The following is a 20,375-nucleotide window of genomic DNA, read 5'->3' on the forward strand; positions in this document are numbered from 1 at the left end:
CATATTTGGCCAATCATTTGGAAGTTGAAATAAAAAAAATGATTGAAAATTGTTTTTCGAAGTAAATTATTAATTATATGGATAAATAAGAAAAAAGAACTTGTTTTTCTTGTTAAATGTTAGTGTTTGGGTTTCAAATAAAGTCAATACTTTCTAACCCAATAATTTTTCAAGGACAAACAACTTTTACGCCATGTCTTTGACCGCCATTTTTATCGGAAAAAAATCAAATGCAAATTTATACATGATATCTTGCACTATTTTCTGGTTATTTCACTATATTTTTGGACCAGTATCCTATTGCTTTTAATTTTGATCCAAGAGTTTGTTAATTTTCATACAGACTTCCTGAGGACTGTACAGGACTTGTTTGTGGATGACTACAGTTAATAGTTGTGATCCATTCAACGGCAACGGCACCCACTCAAATGGACCGCTTATGGTTTATTCATAAAATACCGGAAGGGGGCTCTCGTTCCAAACGCTATTTTTTAGACAGGGTCAAATGGTGTTCATGAAGACTATTGAATTTTTGAAGTTGTACGTTGGGTTAAGTAGTGCTGATATTTGGAGGGGTACAAATTTGACCTACACGTAATACATTGCACAGAAGCTGTTCCTGGGACGGTACTCCCTGAATGAAGAAGAGAGCTGGTACAACCGAACAGCTTTTGAGAGCATTTTTTTCTCGCAGGAATGCAGTGCCGTTGCTGTTGACGTTGACGATTTCAAACTAACAAATGCACAGAAAAAGTTTTGCATTTTTCCTTCCAGCGAGTGGGTCGAACAACACCAACAAAAGACAACACGTAGAATTAAACAATGAGCACCGTGACTACGACACGGAACGAATGATTAACCGAATACTATGTTCAAGTTTAACCGGTAATTTGCAGGTGGGCGAATTTGTTGTTGATGTACATTTGTGGTTGAAACCAGAAGCGTGCAAGATGGTCGAGATTATCCACCCGACTTGTTGAGACAACTATGCTTTGTAATCTGTCTTTATTTACACAAGGTATGCATTAGACCAGATTTTAAACTTCAAAACAATTATAATATAGATGGATTTAGAAATACTCCGGATGGCGTAATGAAAAGAAAAACTGTCTGACGCAGCAGATATGAAAACAAGCAGAACCGTATATTAAGTAGAACAAGTCATTGAAAAAGACACAGTCCCTGTTAAATTATTGAAAGTTCTCTTTGTGCTCGTCATATTAAAGCGGAGGGGTTGTCGCGAGCGTGTCCTTGAAACTTGAGTTCCAATTGGCGTATACAACAGATTGTTTATTTACATCAAAACACGTGTTTCGTGTCATAGTAATATGGCCAAAAATAAAAACAGCCGTTATTCGGCCATCTTTGATCCGATTATAAAACACACTGATATGTATGATGTATGTGCCAAATACGAATGAAAATGGTACATAAATTGTGGAAATATAGTAGTAAGGCCAAAAAGTCAGATGGCTGTCAATCGGTCATCCTGGACCAGATTTTGAAACAAATTGCCATGGACATGCATCTTAACATGTATAAAGTACATGTATGTGCCAAATTGAAATGAAAACTGACAGAGCACGTCCAAGATACCGCATAAAAAAAACAAGATGCCTGCCAGTCGACCATCTTTGATCCAATTGCGAAATAAATCGTCATGGACATGTATTCTAACATGTATAATCTATGTACGAAGTTTGAATGACAACTGACAAAGCATGTCCAAAATACAACATTTTCAAAAAAACAAGATGGCTGCCAGTCGGCCATTTTGAATCGAATCACTAAACCACTGCATGTGCATATGTTCCACATAAGGTACTAGGAACATGCAAAGAATGAACGGAATCAGTCCACAGGATTCTGAAATATGACTCTAGACAGACTGACACACGGACAGACGGACGGACGGACGGACAGACAGACAGACAGACTTAGGAACTCACGGACGGTCGGAGACATGTATCCTAACACGTATGATCTATGTACTAAATTTGAATGTAAACTGACAAAGCATGTCCAAAATACAACATTTTCAAAAAACAAGATGGCTGCCAGTCGGCCATCTTTGATCCAATTGTGAAATAAATCGTCATGGAAATGTATCCTAACATGTATAATCTATGTACCAAGTTTGAATGAAAACAGACAAAGCATGTCCAAAATACAACATTTTCAAAAAACAAGATGGCTGCCAGTCGGCCATCTTTGATCCAATTGTAAAATAAATCGTCATGGACATGTATCCTAACATGTATAATCTATGTACTAAGTTTGAATGAAAACTGACAAAGCATGTCCAAAATACAACATTTTCAAAAAACAAGATGGCTGCCAGTCGGTCACTTTGAATCAAATCGCTAAACCACTGCATGTGCATATGTCCCACATAAGGTACTAGACACATGCAAAGAATAAACAGAATCGGTCCCCAGGATTCTGAAATATGACTCTAGACAGACTGACACACGGACGGACGGACGGACGGACAGACAGAGAGACTCAGGAACTCACAGATGGTCGGAGACATGTATCCTAACATGTATGATCTATGTACTAAATTTGAATGTAAACTGACAAAGCATGTCCAAAATACAACATTTTCAAAAAACAAGATGGCTGCCAGTCGGCCATCTTTGATCCAATTGTGAAATAAATCATCATGGACATGTATCCTAACATGTATAATCTATGTACCAAGTGTGAATGAAAACTGACAAAAGCATGTCCAAAATACAACATTTTCAAAAAACAAGATTTCTGCCAGTCGGCCATCTTTGATCCAATTGCGAAATATATCATCATGGACATGTATCCTAACATGTATAATCTATGTACCAAGTGTGAATGAAAACTGACAAAAGCATGTCCAAAATACAACATTTTCAAAAAACAAGATGGCTGCCAGTCGGCCATCTTTGATCCAATTGTGAAGTAAATCATCATGGACATGTATCCTAACATGTATAATCTATGTACCAAGTGTGAATGAAAACTAACAAAGCATGTCCAAAATACAACATTTTCAAAAAACAAGATGGCTGCCAGTCGGCCATCTTTGATCCAATTGTGAAATAAATCATCATGGACATGTATCCTAACATGTATAATCTATGTACCAAGTTTGAATGAAAACTGACGAAGCATGTCTAAAATACAACATTTTCAAGAAACAAGATGGCTGCCAGTCGGCCATTTTGAATCGAATCGCTAAACCACTGCATGTGCATATGTCCCACATAAAGTACTAGGCCACAGTCCCTCTATCTAGAGGGACTGTGACTAGGCACATGCAAAGAATGAACAGAATCGGTCGAAGGGATTCTGAGATATGACTCCGGACGGACGCACGGACGCACAGACGCACGGACGCACGGACGCACAGACTCACGGACGCACGGACGGAGACCGAATTATAAGTCCCCGTTTTCGGACTTCGTCCGAACGGGGACTAATAATGAATTAAAGGCCGGACAATTGTTGGACGAGAAAAGTGGACATATTTTTTCTGATTACACTGGAATGTGTGTTTGGAACCCACAGTCATATTAAACGTTTTGAGGTTGAATGAGGTTGTATCAGCTTGCAGCCTTGTATTTGAGATATTCTAACCTACACATAAGATGGCAAGTGTATTTCTTGAATAGTTGTAAAAAGAACAACATGGGGAGGGGGGGTGGCTGTAATAAGTAAAATCGTCTGGGTAGGCTTTATATCAATCCAGTCTTACGACATACCATCCAATGACCGCTGGATCATTAAAATTCATCATTGGGTCTCCTGCTTTTTCAGCCTCTCGGCTGAGATAGTTCCGCTGTTAGCAAGGCACATTTCAATTAGAGAACTGAAGATATCACAAAATGGCATGAGGTACATATATGTATAATATCAGAACCGTCAAACTTAGAGAATTAAAGATATCATTATGAAATGAACAAATCTAAGTGAGGTCTACCGAGGTACATATACACCAAGTATCAAAGCAATCAGGCTTGTTGTAGTTTTCAAGAAGTCGAAAAAGTAAAATGTTGACACGGACGACGTCGAACACCGGACGAAGCTGAACGACAAAGTCAAAATCGGAGATAATAAACATTGTTGAGATGTAGCTACAAGGAGCTTCTGTATGTGACGCTGAACAGGGATGTTTTTATTCAAGGTGATTTTCACTTTCTTTCTTTGGTTTCAATAAAGCTTCCCCAATTAACTATTTTGATTGGATGAATAGCTATTTATTACCAATTTTGTCAATAAGGAATATTGATACCCAAGGACGGCAAAATAAATATATAAGACATTAAAAATACCCTAAAGTAGTTGCCTGTGAGTGCATAATTTAAAATTTTGGCACATAATTGTGAATTGAAACTGACAAAATTTGTATATTTTCTATTATTTGAAAATTTGACCTCAGGCAACCAATTAGTCCTAAATGTTTTATGTATTAGCTGTTTTCACTTTATTTTTGTATATTATACATATTAATATATTTTGACTGATTATTTTTCATGAAATACATCTCAAATAATATTCTTATTTACACTAATAAGCTGCAATATTTTGTATTAGATATATTGGGGCTGATGAACATTTTTGCGACGCATTACCCAGAAATCTAGAAAATTATATTTTTTACTATTTATTATTATTTTCTATTATTTAGAATAACATTGTCGAATTAAATCCACTTGGATATATCCGATTAAACTCAATGTTTACGATTTAAATCCAATTCAATATTGCGTCATTTACCAATATGTAGAAACCCAATTCAAATCGTCATTATTAGCACAAATGTAATTGCCAATTCATAATTCCATTTTTGAAATCAAAAAACGATTTCCTCTCCTCAAAATATCGTTTCTGCGAGTACTTTCGTGTTTCATCTATATCTATTATATGTAAAATATAAGACATTAAAAGTAAAATGTTGACACGGACGACGTCGAACACCGGACGAAGCTGAACAAACTTCTACGATCCCCCTCTATAAATCAATATAATATGAATTCCACAATGATCCATCTCAACTTTACATATCATACACAAACTATTCAAGCAATATAACTTCAAGCTAAATTAGATAAGTATATAATAACTTTTCTGTGAGACTGTGGCATCTGCTTTTGATGGTTCATGAATCAGTGATTTTGCAATTTTACCAAGCATCTCAGATGATTTTTTGCTTTTAAGCCATTAAATCTATTCTCACATTTTTAACAAGAAGTGGAGATTACTAACTTCTACTTGCTCACAGAAAATTAATCTTTGGATTTTCAGGGTCATGCATTTACTGCTCACACCTGTCACTCTTCTTTACTAGTTTGGAATTGTTAAATTTCACGTGACACTCAAAATTGTTTCAATGTTTCCAAAATGAATTTCAACGGGAAGACGATTGATGGCTCAGAACTGCTCGACATTTGTCAGATATGCATCATTAGTATTATTCGGATGTTATCACACTAGCTGTAACCGATGCCCTAAACAATTCACAAGTATTCGTTATTCAATTTTTAAGTAGTTTTGAACATTTTAAACTAACATTGTTTGGTATTACATGTTCAGCGAAATAGTGTGATTTATTGTATTGGCTATATATGTGATAACTGGCTGAACCGAAAGTAAACGTAAATGAAGGCATGTTTGTTTTTTTAATTATTTCTACAAACAATACACTGGTAAATATCATACTATAATGTTTTTATCAATATATGTTATTTAATTACCGTTATTTAAAAAATGCTCAACACGAATAGAAATCAGGCTGGGTGCTTACAAAGGCAGTAGATAATACAATTTTTCAGCTAAATGAATATTAGCTAATAATAAGGAATTTCTGTTATCATCTGAACAAATCTAATACGGGTTCACCCGGGGCACCTACATTTCAAAGCAGGGGTTAGAGTTTTCACGAAAAAGTTGATAATAGAATTTTTACCAAAACTTTAACAACGTTCACTAAAAATGAACAAATCTGATGGAGGTTCTATCAGGGGGAAATTATCTTTCTCTCGGGTTCTCCACACTTGTCAGGGGGGGAACTCGTCTCGTCTCTATTTCTCGTCTCCTTGAGGTACGGGATCGGGAAAGTCACTTTAACTTTACAGTCAAATAAGACACACACAACGAAATACGTTTCAGCTCTCGTCTTAGTCGGTCAATCGAGCACTCTATAAGACACAGCGCCCTGGGAAAAAGTCCCCAAGACTCTCACAAGGCTGACACAAGGCTAGCCCAAGACTGGACTGCCTCAAGGCTCGCCCCTGGACTCTCTCGGACTGCGTCTGTCGTGGAGTATTCGCCAAGACCAACTCAAACTCTCTTTATTCATTTTCAAAACTCTAACCAATTACAAAGCAGTAAAAAGACTCTAAGGCGTAACCTTCAATCATAAAGCCAATCACACTAAGTACTGAATACGTCATATCTTTTGATTAATCGTTCACTACATTAATAACTACGGATACCAACTGTCAGAATGAGTAGTCTAAAAAGCGGCGGCTATCTGGTAATTAGTTCCAAATCACTGAGCCAAGTTCCGTCCAAAATTTCACAAATAGGCCTACACGATGACAGACATAACACAGCAATTCGCTAATAATCAGTTAATTAAGTCGGTTAACAGATACGCAAAAACAAATTCATGACAGTTCACTCAAGGATACATACCAAGTAATCAAAAATGTAGTAACACGCTTGGCAGTAAATTGAGGTTGCACATTGATATAGTGCTAGCATGTCTCAATACATAAATATATGTTTCTTATATGCCTAGGTACCGGTCTAACGAACAGTTGGTGAACAATAACAATACGATAAATGCGAATGAAAACGATTAATAATATAAATACAATTCTAACGATTTTCATTTAAATTATCGAGAAGTAAGTTTCAATCCTAGTTTGTGTTGCCCGATAGCACAGCATACACATAATATAAGCTAATATAAAATAGAATGTTCTATTTGGCATGTACAACATTTAACATTGAGTACATTAAGAAAAAGACAATCACAACAAACGAAAATACAAAACAAACTAGCCGAAAATAATTCAAAGGTTTAAGAATTTAAATAAAATATACATACAAGAAGTCTCTAGTGAATAAGAGTGAATAAAGAATCTTTTGGCTTGTCTTTACATATCTGGCATTTAATGAACTAAGTAGCAGCAGTAATAGCCCTGAGTGTACCGTACTGAATATATGGGTGGTGCACGACACATGTGTATTTATAGGACTTGCATCAACAACGCCAGGAGTTTTATTTTAATTTGTTAGTTCATATCTTGACTAGTGGTACAAATCAACGATCGTTAACAAAACTAATTTTGCGTTATTCATTTTTATAAACGGACTTCTATACTTTAAACTTGAGTCTAAATGAGTCAAATGCAGAGGTCTCAAATGAAATTAGATGCAAACTTGTTTGGTCAGAACATGTCTCATATTCATAGGGCCGTTCCTCTAACAAGCTCAAATCTACACATTTGTGTGAAAGGCCCTTGCCACAATCATCAGGTTTCAATACTTTTACCCCTACACAGACGTCAGTATATTTACTTGAGTTGAGTTTAAGAAAACTTTCGGCAGGTGGACTTGCTGATGTTGATGGGTCTTCTAGTTTTCTTTTGGGCTGCTCCATTGTCAGATTAGTGTTGTTAACTCTATATACATATGAATTATGTGTGTCCATCTTTTCATGATTCAGAAGGTGCTGATTTAGGTTCCGTTCACTTCTGAAGCATTCACCACATATTGCACATTTGTAAGGTTTATGAGCATGAGAAAACATGTGACTTTTATAAACTTTATGCGAATAAAAATGTGTTTGACATTTGACACAAGTATACGTGTGTTGCATTTTAGTTACCTTTATACTGCTGTTTACCTTCTCTGGGGTCAAACCCCTCCTATGATTACATTGGTTACTTTTCTTAAAATGATGTTTTTCACAATGAATATTCACGAGTGCCTGTTTTGCAAATGTTCTTACACAATGTTCACAAGGATACTTGCTTGTCTTACTGTGTGTTTTCATGTGACGATTTATATCATGTTTCCGCTGAAAGCGTTTACAACAGACACCACATTTGTATTGAACTACATTAGAATGTTTTCTCATATGACTATTGATGGCATGACTTCCGCCAAACAGTTGTCCACATACTTTACACGAGTATTTCCTGTGCAACATGTCAGCATGCTTTGTACCAGAATATTTCTTATGCAAGTCTGTATAGCACTTTAAGTCAGCTTGTTTTGATTTGATACGTTTTGGGGGTTTAACCACCACAACAATTTTCTTATCAGATATCTTCTTATCAGGTTTGCTATAGTTCTGTTGCACGTTATTCCAATCAGCAATATTCACTTCTGATATATCATCAAGACACTGAATATGTTCGCGTTTGTGGTTTTCAAACTCATCAAGTCTTCCAAATATTTCTCCACATACTTCACACAGTCGTTCAAACGACACAATATTGCACAATGGGCTGTCAGCTCTGGAAAAAGTTATTTCTCTGGATTGCGTACATGGTGTCCTTTCGCATTTTAAAGGACTCTCCGTGGCAGTTTGTTCAATCTCTTCACCAACCTTTGAATCATTCGAGTGTAGCTTCATGTGGTGCTTGAATTTAATATTATCCTCCAGGTTTTCACCACATATGTCACACATCACAGAGTCTAAATCTTCGTCTTTGAAACAATCCCCAACTATCTTATCTCCACATGTCTGTAGTACTTCCCTTTCATGCATTTTCATATGTTTCGTCACATCAGATTGTCTGATAAAACTTTTCCCACATCGATCACAAAGGAAAGTTATCTCCCTTCTGTGTGACCGCATGTGAATTTTGAGTTCTACTCTCCGAGCAAAACAGCTGTGACAATATGAACAGGTATACATGTGTGAGGTGCTGGTGCTTACTGTATTTTGAGAGCGATTATGTTGTTTCATACACTGCTTTCTGTGTATCGTCAGCTGACCCACTTTTGTGAAACATTTTTCACAGCTCTGACACCTATATGACTGTTTATGTATGTCCTCGTGTAATACGAAATCTGACTTGCTTGTAAAGCAGTTGGCACATATACTACATTGATACATGTTCCCGGGATGAACATTCTTCACATGGTGTTTTAACTTTTTTATATCTGAAAACTGTTCACAACACTTGTCACATTGGAATGAACTTTTAGCAGAATGAACACACACATGGAAATACAGTTGACTGTATGTAGCATATATACTGTGACAAATGCTGCATTTATGAACGGATAAACTTGATGGATTCTTAGTTGTTTTCACATTCTCTGCAGTTGCCATTTATCAATGTTTTTTTCTCTTCTGAAATAGATTGGTAAAAAAAATACAGATAACACTTCTAATGATTCAGAAGCAAAACAACATGTGAGTTTCAATGTGTCATGTTTCAATGAATTTTGGCAATTGAAAAATGTGTTCCAGCATAACAATGAATAGTGGCAACCAGCCAACCATCGTTTAATCACATTCAACAAAATGATAATCACGTGAAAGTTGTTATGCCATATTTATGGGCATGTTTCTATGGCACATGTTGAGTTGACACATGGGGCTAAAAAGCACAGTTATGTGGCACAAACTGTGCTATCGAAACAAATGAATCCAGAACTTACTTCATGATCGTTTATGGTCCTTCAATGTAATGTAATGTAATGTAGTTCAATGTTCAACAATTTGTAATGGTAATCGAATGTCAATATTGCTACTTTGTTAGCAAAACGGTGGGTTATATTGCAATACTGATGGTTGGGTTGCTTTTTCGTTCACAGTAAAGAGCAAGTCAGTTAGAGTTTACAGCGGAAATATCGGGTTCGTTCTGTGCGAGCTCAACCCCGGGATGTATTGCAGCCGTACTCAGCTCGAACTGAACGCGTTTACACGGCGATTGTTGCCGCTCCAAACGTTTGGCTCCGATATAATGTTGCCGTATAAACGAGGAAGTATCAAGATTAACGTCTCAATTCGAATACATGGTAGTAATTGATTACATTACGCGGCAAAACTTTATTATTTGATGGCCAAACACTATTACTTCACGGCAAACACTATTACTTCATGGCAAAACTCAATTATTTGACGGCAAAACTATATTATTTTACGGCAAAACACTATTACTTCACAGCAAAACACTATTACTTCACAGCAAAACTCCGTAATTTGACGGCAAAATTCTCACGTCTCGCAAATGAAACTCTCCATTTTCCACGGCGGAAGTAGCCATGATATCCTATAATTCTCCCTTTTTTCAATCAAACTTCAGAAAGCTAATAAATGTATTAGTTGTCTGAGATCAAGGGCAAGACTGGTCACGGTTTAGTTAGACTGTGATCACCACCGCTGTCTGCTGAAAATTCGTATACATAGCAATGCAGCGTTTCGTGTCAATCTATCCAACACATCCGTCTGGGGATGCTATCGAAGTACCGACTGAGAGAGATGGGAGCATTTTATTGATTCCGCGATGAATTAAATATATGTTGTCACTTGTGGGCCACCGCAATTTTAATATAAACGTATAAAAACGGTTATAGTCACAGCGGTTGAGAGTACAATCGAGACTAGTCTGAGTTCAAGTCATCGATGGCCCAATACTATGGGTTGCTGAACAAATACTTATTCACTTAACCTGACCGAGAAGAGTGGCAAAAACAGTTGACCCTGCAGACAATTAACTCGCTTGTGTTGAGCTACGCACCCAACGCCCTTTCGAATAGAGCCTCTGTCATAAGAGGGAGTATGGTCATATGCAGTTCGTATCGTTTTAACCCATAGATGACCTCTTCGTATGATATAGTAGTACTAGTAATTTGTTGTGGAGTGAAAGTATACAAAAACAGTAAGTTTAGTAGCATATACAATGCATTAAATACTCACCTAATTCCTGAAATGGAAAGTTGTCTTATGAATAAGTAGGTTTAGAGGATAACGGAGTGCGTACAGTGCGTACACTATACTCAAAATGGAGAACTGTTTTGGAATACACTCTCAACGCTGGTGGCGCCCTCACTTGCGCAGCCACAGAGCATACTTTGATATCAAAGATGTTTGGAAAGTGTTATGGTTAATGGATGTTCTGACTAAATTTGTTAATTCGTTCAATTTTGCATATTGTTAGTTGTTGGTACTTTTATCTTATCTCCGTGAACATCCAGTTCGAGACATAGGACACTGAAATGCACGGCAATCTGTAGTAAATACGTCGTTCAAACTCTGAATAAACCATAGCTAGAAGTGAAAACATAATTGTATAGGTAATAGGTAAATTGTTTCGTCTTTTCTTGCGGCGTACACTGTAACAGCCATAAATGACACGGATGTCAATCTGGTAAGTCTCATTACAGAATCTTAAACACATAGTACAGTAAACAACTCCCCCCTCCCGGACAAAAGTGCGCACATACAAACCCTTCCAGAAAAAATACCGTTGTACATTTAGCAATTTCTCTGGGTGGGGTTTCGTCAGGGAGGGGAACGTTTGTACTAAACTAGTTAACATCACTATGACCCAATGTATATTTTAGTAACATCGCACTGAATTCTTTTTCTTTTTCCAGCTGTCCTCATGAATTTAATTAAAAGTCAGTTCGTTGAAATTCAACAGATCTAACACCCAAATACGCGGATTTGGTTGAAAGCGTATAGATTATGCCACACATTGGTGAAAAGTGATTAGAAACGCTTTTAAAATACTGGGAAATGTTGTTGATTACGCACACTTCTAGTAAACAAGAAACAAAACAATATCGTTTTACAATATTAAAACTAACATTTTGCTTTGATATTTGAACACTGGGTGGCGCTGTTTCTATTGAGTCCGCGGAGCATTATGTCACCAGTCATATAATTTATTCAATACAACTTCAAAATACAACGACAAGGCCTGTATTTGGAAGTTGTGATTTGCATATTCGTGTATTCAACATTATGTATGACAGCTCTAGATAATTTAATAGAACCATACATGCTCATGGGTTGTTAGTTGATTCATCGCACGTTTGATTACTTCGTATATATAGTAGATGTTTGTTATACTGTTCTCAGCGGTATTTGTGCTGCAGAACATTGTACGACGTCAAGTGTTACAACATAGTATACATTGCATACACTGATTTGTATGGTAATTACTTGATTCAATTTCAACGATGGTGCTGTTTGCGAAAAAGTATTAAATGACGGTGGTCGCCGCGGCACAACGCGTGTTCGAATTTCACGTAAACTAACAATGTATTTTACACGTGTTGTGTAAGTCGCTATGAGTCCCATATCGAACAGGACGCGACGCAACGACCACCGCCCTTTAACCGTAACAAGTTCTCCGAATAAAAAATCACAAAAAAAACAACAACACAAAAACATATTTCATTTTGAAATTTGGAAGAACATAGTACTTCTGTAAGGTTTTCATATTTGTTGATCAGTAACTTAAGGTTGTTCCTTATTATGTGATCTCACTATGTCACTTGTGTTTTGCCAAGAAGTGTGTCATTTCAAATCAACTAACGTGTGGGTATAATAATTACAACTGGCAGGTCAACTGAGCTATAAGGTTGTTGGAAATACTCTTTTCTACATTTACGCTTGAGTGACCTCTATGGCCAATTCAACGAATGACTTCTTTTATTATCATACCTTACAGATTTGAATAAATCTGTGAGCTATACTTGCTTCAGTCGTGATGATTCTTTTTTTTTACTATAAACTAGGAACCACTTTGCTTCAATACATCTGTCCCGTAATGGCAAAATGGCTCGTGGTGTCAAGGTCACTCACCACTGTTTCGAAAGTATGTCACCAATAACGAGAAACTGACATGTTTACCAAATTATTGTAAACCATCATAATCAACCCAGCTGGAGCCAGTCTACCAGTGAGCATACAAAAGTCGATACAAGGCGTTTTGGAAATATTTAGTGACCACATTCATCGATAAAATAAACTCTAGAAATATATTTTTTATACGTGTATTATTTGCGTCTAATAAATTGAGACTGGTATCGAAATCAAATTTAGAAACCTCATAATATTATGCTTGCTTTGGTGATTAGGCACCACGACCTTCAGTGAGTGCATGCATGCTTCAATGCTGCAAAATTTCAGAATGTGTTGCCATGCCAACTAATTGTTCATGGTAATCCCAAGAATTAGTGGAATGTGATAAGTAATAATACAAAGTGTGTGCGCAACTTCAAGCTATTGGTAGACGATATATAATTAAAACTAATAACTTAGTCGAGTTATCTGTTCTTTCCAGACAGATTGTTTGTCGCCGATATAATCTCTTGGTTGGTTATCGTTGAAGCATAATCACAGTCATCTGTAACTGTAGCGTGATACCGTATCGTGACGTTCTGTGACTGTGTAGTTGGTTGTAGGGCCTGGGGGACGGGTCTCCGCTTGCATTTTTTTAATCATAGAATTACACACTTTGTGGTGATTTCGTCCTAATTAAATACATAAAAAAGAAGTTACTTAACATTGAAGAATTTCGCGTTAACAACACAGTGTCACTACCATTGCTATTCACAATAAATCACCCGTCTGGGACACGTTTAACTTGTTTAGTACGGCTGAACTTACACACAAATGCACGACGTTATGGATAGAAAGTCAAGTATCAGAAAATAACTTGACCGTACTTTACATTGGTTTACTATCAGGAACATCTTTATCTTATGATACACTAAGCACGCATGACTCAAAACACCAGCCCCCCCCCCCCCAATACGAACTTGTCCTGTTTTTATGTAATTTTGTGTGACTCCGTAAATTTAATAACAAAGAGTGTTATAATCGTCGTAAGTTGTCACGCTGTCTGGACTGGGTTATGATTATAAATGATCGAGAGAGTCACGGTGACTAGATAAGAACCATTTGACGTCACCGTGACGAAAGGCCAATATTACATAAGTAACTTTACATGTGGTGATTCTATGACATGCAAAGTGCAGTTATTGACAACTGTGATTGTAACTACTATCAAGTTACCGGTGTCTCGGAGTTTATACCCACCATCGATAGTGTTATTATCATCAGTCCCAAATATCAAATATCTTTATTTTCATGTACGACTCCTCTTTTTTATATTGAGCAATGCATCAACAATATTTTAAATAGCACAATACTTGACTACAGCACAGTTCCTCGGGATAGAGTGACTGTGACTACAGGTACTCCAATACATTTACCACATTTTCAATGTGTACGATATTGACACGCTGGACATTACATTATATGCCTTGCGTGCAAATGCACTGAATACGTCAAGGGCTCATATCTGGCGTGGTTATCACGTGGTCGCGTCCACTCGTTGCGTATCAAGTTCAGATGACGCCGATGAGTTGTCTTATCTCCATTTGAGTTTACACTGTATTGCTTTTGAAAAATTTATATCGCGTCACCTCGACAATCACGCGGATAAGTATAGATTAGAATATGGTCCACCCTTTATACAGAGTTACAAAACTTAACATATTCATGTTCAGACAGACAGACAGTGCTGCCAGATTGCCCTATATCCAGCTCAATACGAGGAGAGAGTCTCGACCTCCAGGATCGGAAGACTGTTTCGCAGGCGTCGGTCGTTGACATTCGAATATTTAGGGCAATGGCCGGTGTTCGCGAAGTTTAACTTACTCAGTACATACACACATGTGTTATTACAAATACAGGGCATTGGAATCCGAGAAATAAAGACATTTGGAATTGACTACAAATATCCACTCGGGACACCCGAGCATTCTGCGTCCGGCATATACTGCAATCCATGCACGGGCAAGCGAAGCTTTACGTCAAAGCTGAAGCTTCGTTATGCTAAGGCGAGTTGGTACACCAATGGTCAGACCATGATGCTACCAGTTGCCATTCTGTAGCTATATGTGCAACGGGAAACTCTGTGGCTGTATACATGTTAGTATAATGCTATATTTCGTGTTGGCTTTCTTTAATCATAGTTTGGTTGCCAATATTAGTGGAATACTAGTATGCGGTAGGATTATTCTACAAGATCTCAACCCATCCCATTTATGTTAGCAAGTTCCAGGTATGGCCTGTAGTTTGGCAGCACGACTCGTATCATGCGTGGTAGCACGACTCGTATCATCATGTACGACAGCTATGACGTCACGGTTCGATGTCCAGTATCTGACACGTGTACATGTGCGTACTGTACTGTGCTGACTTCAAGTCACCTTTGTCCCGCTATTGACACGTGGATCTTTCCCCACTACTAAGTGAAGGGTCACAGTGAAGACATGTATTTCTGTGTCATATATCGTATGATGTTATTACGAATTTGAATTACTTAGTGAGACAAGTACATATATTATCCTTTGACGATCGTATTTACAGTGCAAGTATTATTTAAACCAAGTTCAGTTTCCGTCGTGGTACTGTTTGTCTATCGTAATTTTATGCCTAACCAGAGGGACTGTGGCCTAACCTAGATTATGTGTGCCACTGAGTGTCTCACCTCTCAGACACATCTCTGCCAATCCAACTCCGGTACTCACTTATATTAAACACTTAATCGGGTAGTATGCCTTGTATATAATATTTAGTACAAATTAACCTAAACTATTAACGGGGAAACTGTAGTGATATGTTAAAGACTACTTAAAGGTGAATGTCGGATCACAAATTAATGGTTGATTGGGGTTGCCTGACCACGTCTCACTATCTAGTAAAAAGTATATCACGAAACACAACCCGGAAACACAATAGCGCCCTCCCACGTAATCCCTAGAACTACTAGTATGTCATAAAAGTAGAATCATCCATACATTGATTTACAAGTTTCTGTGTTGCCGCTCTATAAGCGTTGACAAGCACTCAGAAGTACATTCTAGCATGAACCAAATACTGGGAGGCGAACATAAGTGCGCAGATAAAATTAATTCTACCTATTTCTTATAATAATTTACGATTGGCCAAATTGTGAGGTGTTGGAACATGAATGTGGACATATTACGTTAATCAGACGGTTAATTAAAGTTGCTTTTCCACTTTGTTTTATATGCAAAACACCACTCACTGATTATGATGTCCACCATGTAAATGATATAAAGGGTTGGTTTGGCCACAAATTATGGAATATTTCTCTGACGTTAGCCTGTCTAGTCCCGAAACCAAATACTCATCTGATTGTTGTAATCACTCAAGACTACTTGCATTTATTCTTCAAGATTGGTTCAAAGATACTGTTTGAATAAGATTTCCCACGAACTTTATGCAATCCCAAACCCGTATAAATGATGCCCACAGGGGTCAGTGAAAGGTATTTTACAGATCATACAAAATATGAATGCAACCTCAGATTATGTTTATTGTGTTTCAAATCAGCTCGAGACCTGAAAAACCAGACTGAACGACAACTGATTATCTGCCCCTTCTGCCATTCGCCAGGGACACGAGGAACCAGCCAAGACCCAAGGTGTGACGTGTGGCTTACGAACGTTCATACATTATTCTCTTTGTTGTATTTTATATCGGTGGTGGCGCTCATTTGATACGCATTTAAAAAAAAAAAAACTGCCATGCGGGAAACAAATTTCCAAATCTTCAATTCGACCCTAATCTCATTTAGTAGTAGCTCGATTTATGATTGAATAAATATTGCCTCACACGTTGGTGGGTGGCCGCATAGTATTTAATGTTCATTCCGTATACAATATGGTTATTCAGTTAAGAAGAATTATTTTGTTTCAATTATTCTTTTCTGATTTTTGTCGTTGTTGAAAATGCTCAACTTACTTAATAATATGCTGGCCCGTGTACGAATTCAACTTGAATTTAGTTAGTACGTACGCCGATAGTACCACATATTGCCTTCGATTGGTCAACCACCTCACAACGCACGGTCATTTTCAAAAGTTGTTTTATCTGAAAATGTACAATATGAACAAATAATTTCTGACAACTGAACTATTAAATGTTTGACTTTCGTAAATACGAACAATTTTATCGGAAACTACGTTGTGCGAGGTAATGTTACTGATCAGAGTGAAAAGGCGCACGTGATACACTAAAACTGCATGAAAACATATTCTGTGTATGTATATAGTTGGGGAAGAATTTCACTCAAAATGATTTCCTAGCATCTCTGGTTGTCATGTTTTCTGTTCACAACTCTTTTTGGCTTGAATGGGTTCGTTTTGCCAAGCCTATATCCACAGAACACAGAGCCCCTAGCCAGTCTATAAAGTAAGTAATTTATTTTGTAATCTAATACCTTGACAACTCAGAGAATACTATACTTTTCCAACGCAAATCATGCACATTTAAAACTAATTAACCAAACATCTCATTCAGATTCAGGGCATAAAAACGTCTTATTGAACCTATTAACGTAACCGGGTGACTCACATTACTGTTTAACCGAACTCGTAGTTCGAACGTATTCGAATATTCAAATGAGTGACGACCAGTTCAAAGCGCGTTACTTATTGCGTATAGCGCAAAGACCTATGGGAAGGAGATTGGTTACGACCGTGACGCTGTGTGACGACCGAGACGCTGTGTTACGACCGTGGCGCTGTGTGACGGCCATGGCGCTGTATGACGGCCATGGCGCTGTGTGGCGACCATGGCGCTGTATGGCGACCTTGGCGCTGTGTGGCGGCCATGGCGCTGTGTTACCATAAAGACGCTGTGTGGCGACTGTGACGCTGTGTGGCGACCGTGGCGCTGTGTGGCGACCATGGCGCTGTGTGACGGCCATGGCGCTGTGTTACCATCGAGGCGATGTGTGGCGACTGTGACGCCGTGTAACGACCGTGGCGCTGTGTGACGATTGAGGCGTCTTTAGGTGATTTAGCTGATCGGTAGCCTTTGCTCACTAACAACGTTAACAATGTAATATGGGAACATGTAATATTAACGTTTATGTTTTTGTTTGATACTGCATTTGATGTAGACAATGAATTATCGTGATCTGGTTACCAAAAAAATGTTAATGCCAAAGACAAATACAGAATGTCTTTGACTTAGATGCAGGTAAAAGGTCGTTACCAAGTTAAATCTGATAAGACAAAGTATTCAATCTTGTAGTTTATTCTTTAAGACCCTATCACGTGGTTCATCAAAACTCAATATTTACTCAAGTAGTTCTGTTTTATTTGGTTAACTTAGAGATATATCACTTTTTTCAAGGGTGACTATGATGTCCATCCACATTTTCAAGTTTATTAGAGGACTGGCTCACTATTTTGCATCACATTAGTCATACAATGATTTTTTTCTTTTAGAGAGAGTGAGAGAGAGAGAGAGGCGAACAAAATGGAGTGAACTTCAAGTCAATTTTAAAAAATAAGTTTGCTTTTACCCGGCGATACTACCCAATCAATAATGGAACGTTCCCAGAGAGTCTATAAAATGGATCACCGAGTTCAAAACGTCACCATCGATACGTCGCAATTGGTCCGACAGAAGACACAATTCCGTCATTTCAACGAGTTAGAAGAATATCGTATCGACCATCATCAAAAATGGCTTTCGAAGGAAAATGGACATTTGACCGATCAGAGAATCTCGAAGCATACCTGGAAGCCGTCGGTGCTCCCGAAGAGGTTCGCGCTAAGATGAGAATCGGAAAACCTAAGCTGGAATTTACGAAAACTGGCGACGGAGAAGGTACAATTAAACTGATAGGTGAGCAGAAAACCATTGTTATAAATGCTAAACGAGACGAAGAATACGATTCACCGGCTGGTTTAGCGTACGACAAAACCAGAAAAGTGAGAACCGAAAAGGTCTCGGATTCAAAGTTCGTAACAAGGGGCACGGGTGACCAGTCCCAGATCGTCAACCGAGTCGTAGAAACACGTGAACTTGTCGGTGACGTGTTGGTAGTTTCCTTGGAACTGGATGGTGTTGTGTGCAAACGTTACTTCAACAGAGCATAGGACTTGTAACTATTGGAAAGATTGAAGAAAAGCAACAAGACGCAACAAAAATAGAAGATTTCGTACAAATTTACATCGCTGAATGCTACAATATTGACATTACCTTCTTATATCAACCACCATGGCGTCTGAATAAATAATGATAATTTTAGAATCAATATTTAGAATCAATTCCTGTAAAATGTGATTAGAGTGGATAATAAACGAAACTTGTGACATTTCAATCGTGTGTTATTGTCTATATTGGGTCAAGCAGTCTTTCTATAACTAAAAGTATTGCGACCAACTTTAAGTGGGCAGATCCCTTTTCTCACCAAAATTTCAAATTGCTATGTGTGGTTAAGAAATCAAATGGTAAATATTATAGTAAATTCTTTATATTGGAGTACATTATAATCAGAAAATGTGTGTTCGTCTTTTGATCGATTATTGATACATATACATGTTCGTCGTTCTCCAGAGAAATTGCGATAGAAATGAGTATATAGTATTTTAACATTTTAGTCACATCGAATTGCTTCCAACTATGGATAGCAGGAGTGACAAATCACAAAAAAATCTGCTATCGTAAATTGCAAAATGCTGGTGAGCATTTCTCCATGGTGCTTCTGATTGGTGGGCATTGCATATCGTAAAACTATCATATCTGGGAGGCAACGACATGTGATCGTAATATGTTAGTGTTATCAGAGGTACATTACTTGGGGTTTGCAACGAGCATAGTACTGTAGGGCTCATACCACTAATTGAATTTCCATAGACGACAATGTTAACATATGACGAGATTGCTATATGAAAATGACGAAGAAAGTTGAAAATATGGCTCAAAAATGGGAAATCAACATGCCAGTAATCAACCATATGAAAAAAACTAACATGTTGGCCAGCTCAAACTCTTGCAAATCTCAGGTAAACAAGACACACCTACTGTATTTGGATTGCACCAAGAGAAATCACTGGAAAAACACCAAGATTAGAACATCCATTAACACACAGAATAAACCCACAGGTACACAGCCGCTAAGTAGTAAACAAAAGACCACATGTTGGTCTCACCTCTGACCCAGGTGATTACGCCCTCAAACAGGGAGCACCTGAGAAAAATAATATTTAAAAAATTTCATTGGTTCTTGCTGGGCATTTAAATTGGTTAATTAGTGGCATGAGACCTGTATGGTGACATCATGCCAAGATCCCATTCAAGTCTCATCTCGTAGATAGCGAGACTGATGCTACGACCTTCTGACATGACATAGACGGTTTGTAATAAAACAATAAAACATGTATTACCACATTCATAGTGAAAAAATGTAATACATCGAAAATGTACAGAAAATATAGTTATCGTAATCCGTCATATCGTGAGCAGCTATTTTGATCCACCTGGACATCCCTGTATCCTAGTTACCTCGGGCATGCGCATT

At 37.7% G+C, this 20,375-nt stretch overlaps 1 protein-coding gene across 1 annotated transcript; it reads left to right on the forward strand.

Annotated features, from left to right (window-relative positions):
- The first annotated feature begins 18,451 nt into the window (after positions 1-18,451).
- LOC102810345 (fatty acid-binding protein Fh15-like) lies at positions 18,452-19,175 on the forward strand. The gene has a single exon (XM_006814237.2). It carries the CDS (start codon positions 18,535-18,537, stop codon positions 18,949-18,951), a length of 417 nt encoding a protein of 138 aa, XP_006814300.1. The 5' UTR covers positions 18,452-18,534; the 3' UTR covers positions 18,952-19,175.
- The last annotated feature ends 1,200 nt before the right edge of the window (positions 19,176-20,375 follow it).

This window comes from Saccoglossus kowalevskii, chromosome 2, assembly GCF_978046115.1.
Source record: "Saccoglossus kowalevskii chromosome 2, keSacKowa6.1, whole genome shotgun sequence".
In the NCBI taxonomy this organism is placed as follows: Eukaryota; Metazoa; Hemichordata; class Enteropneusta; family Harrimaniidae; genus Saccoglossus; species Saccoglossus kowalevskii.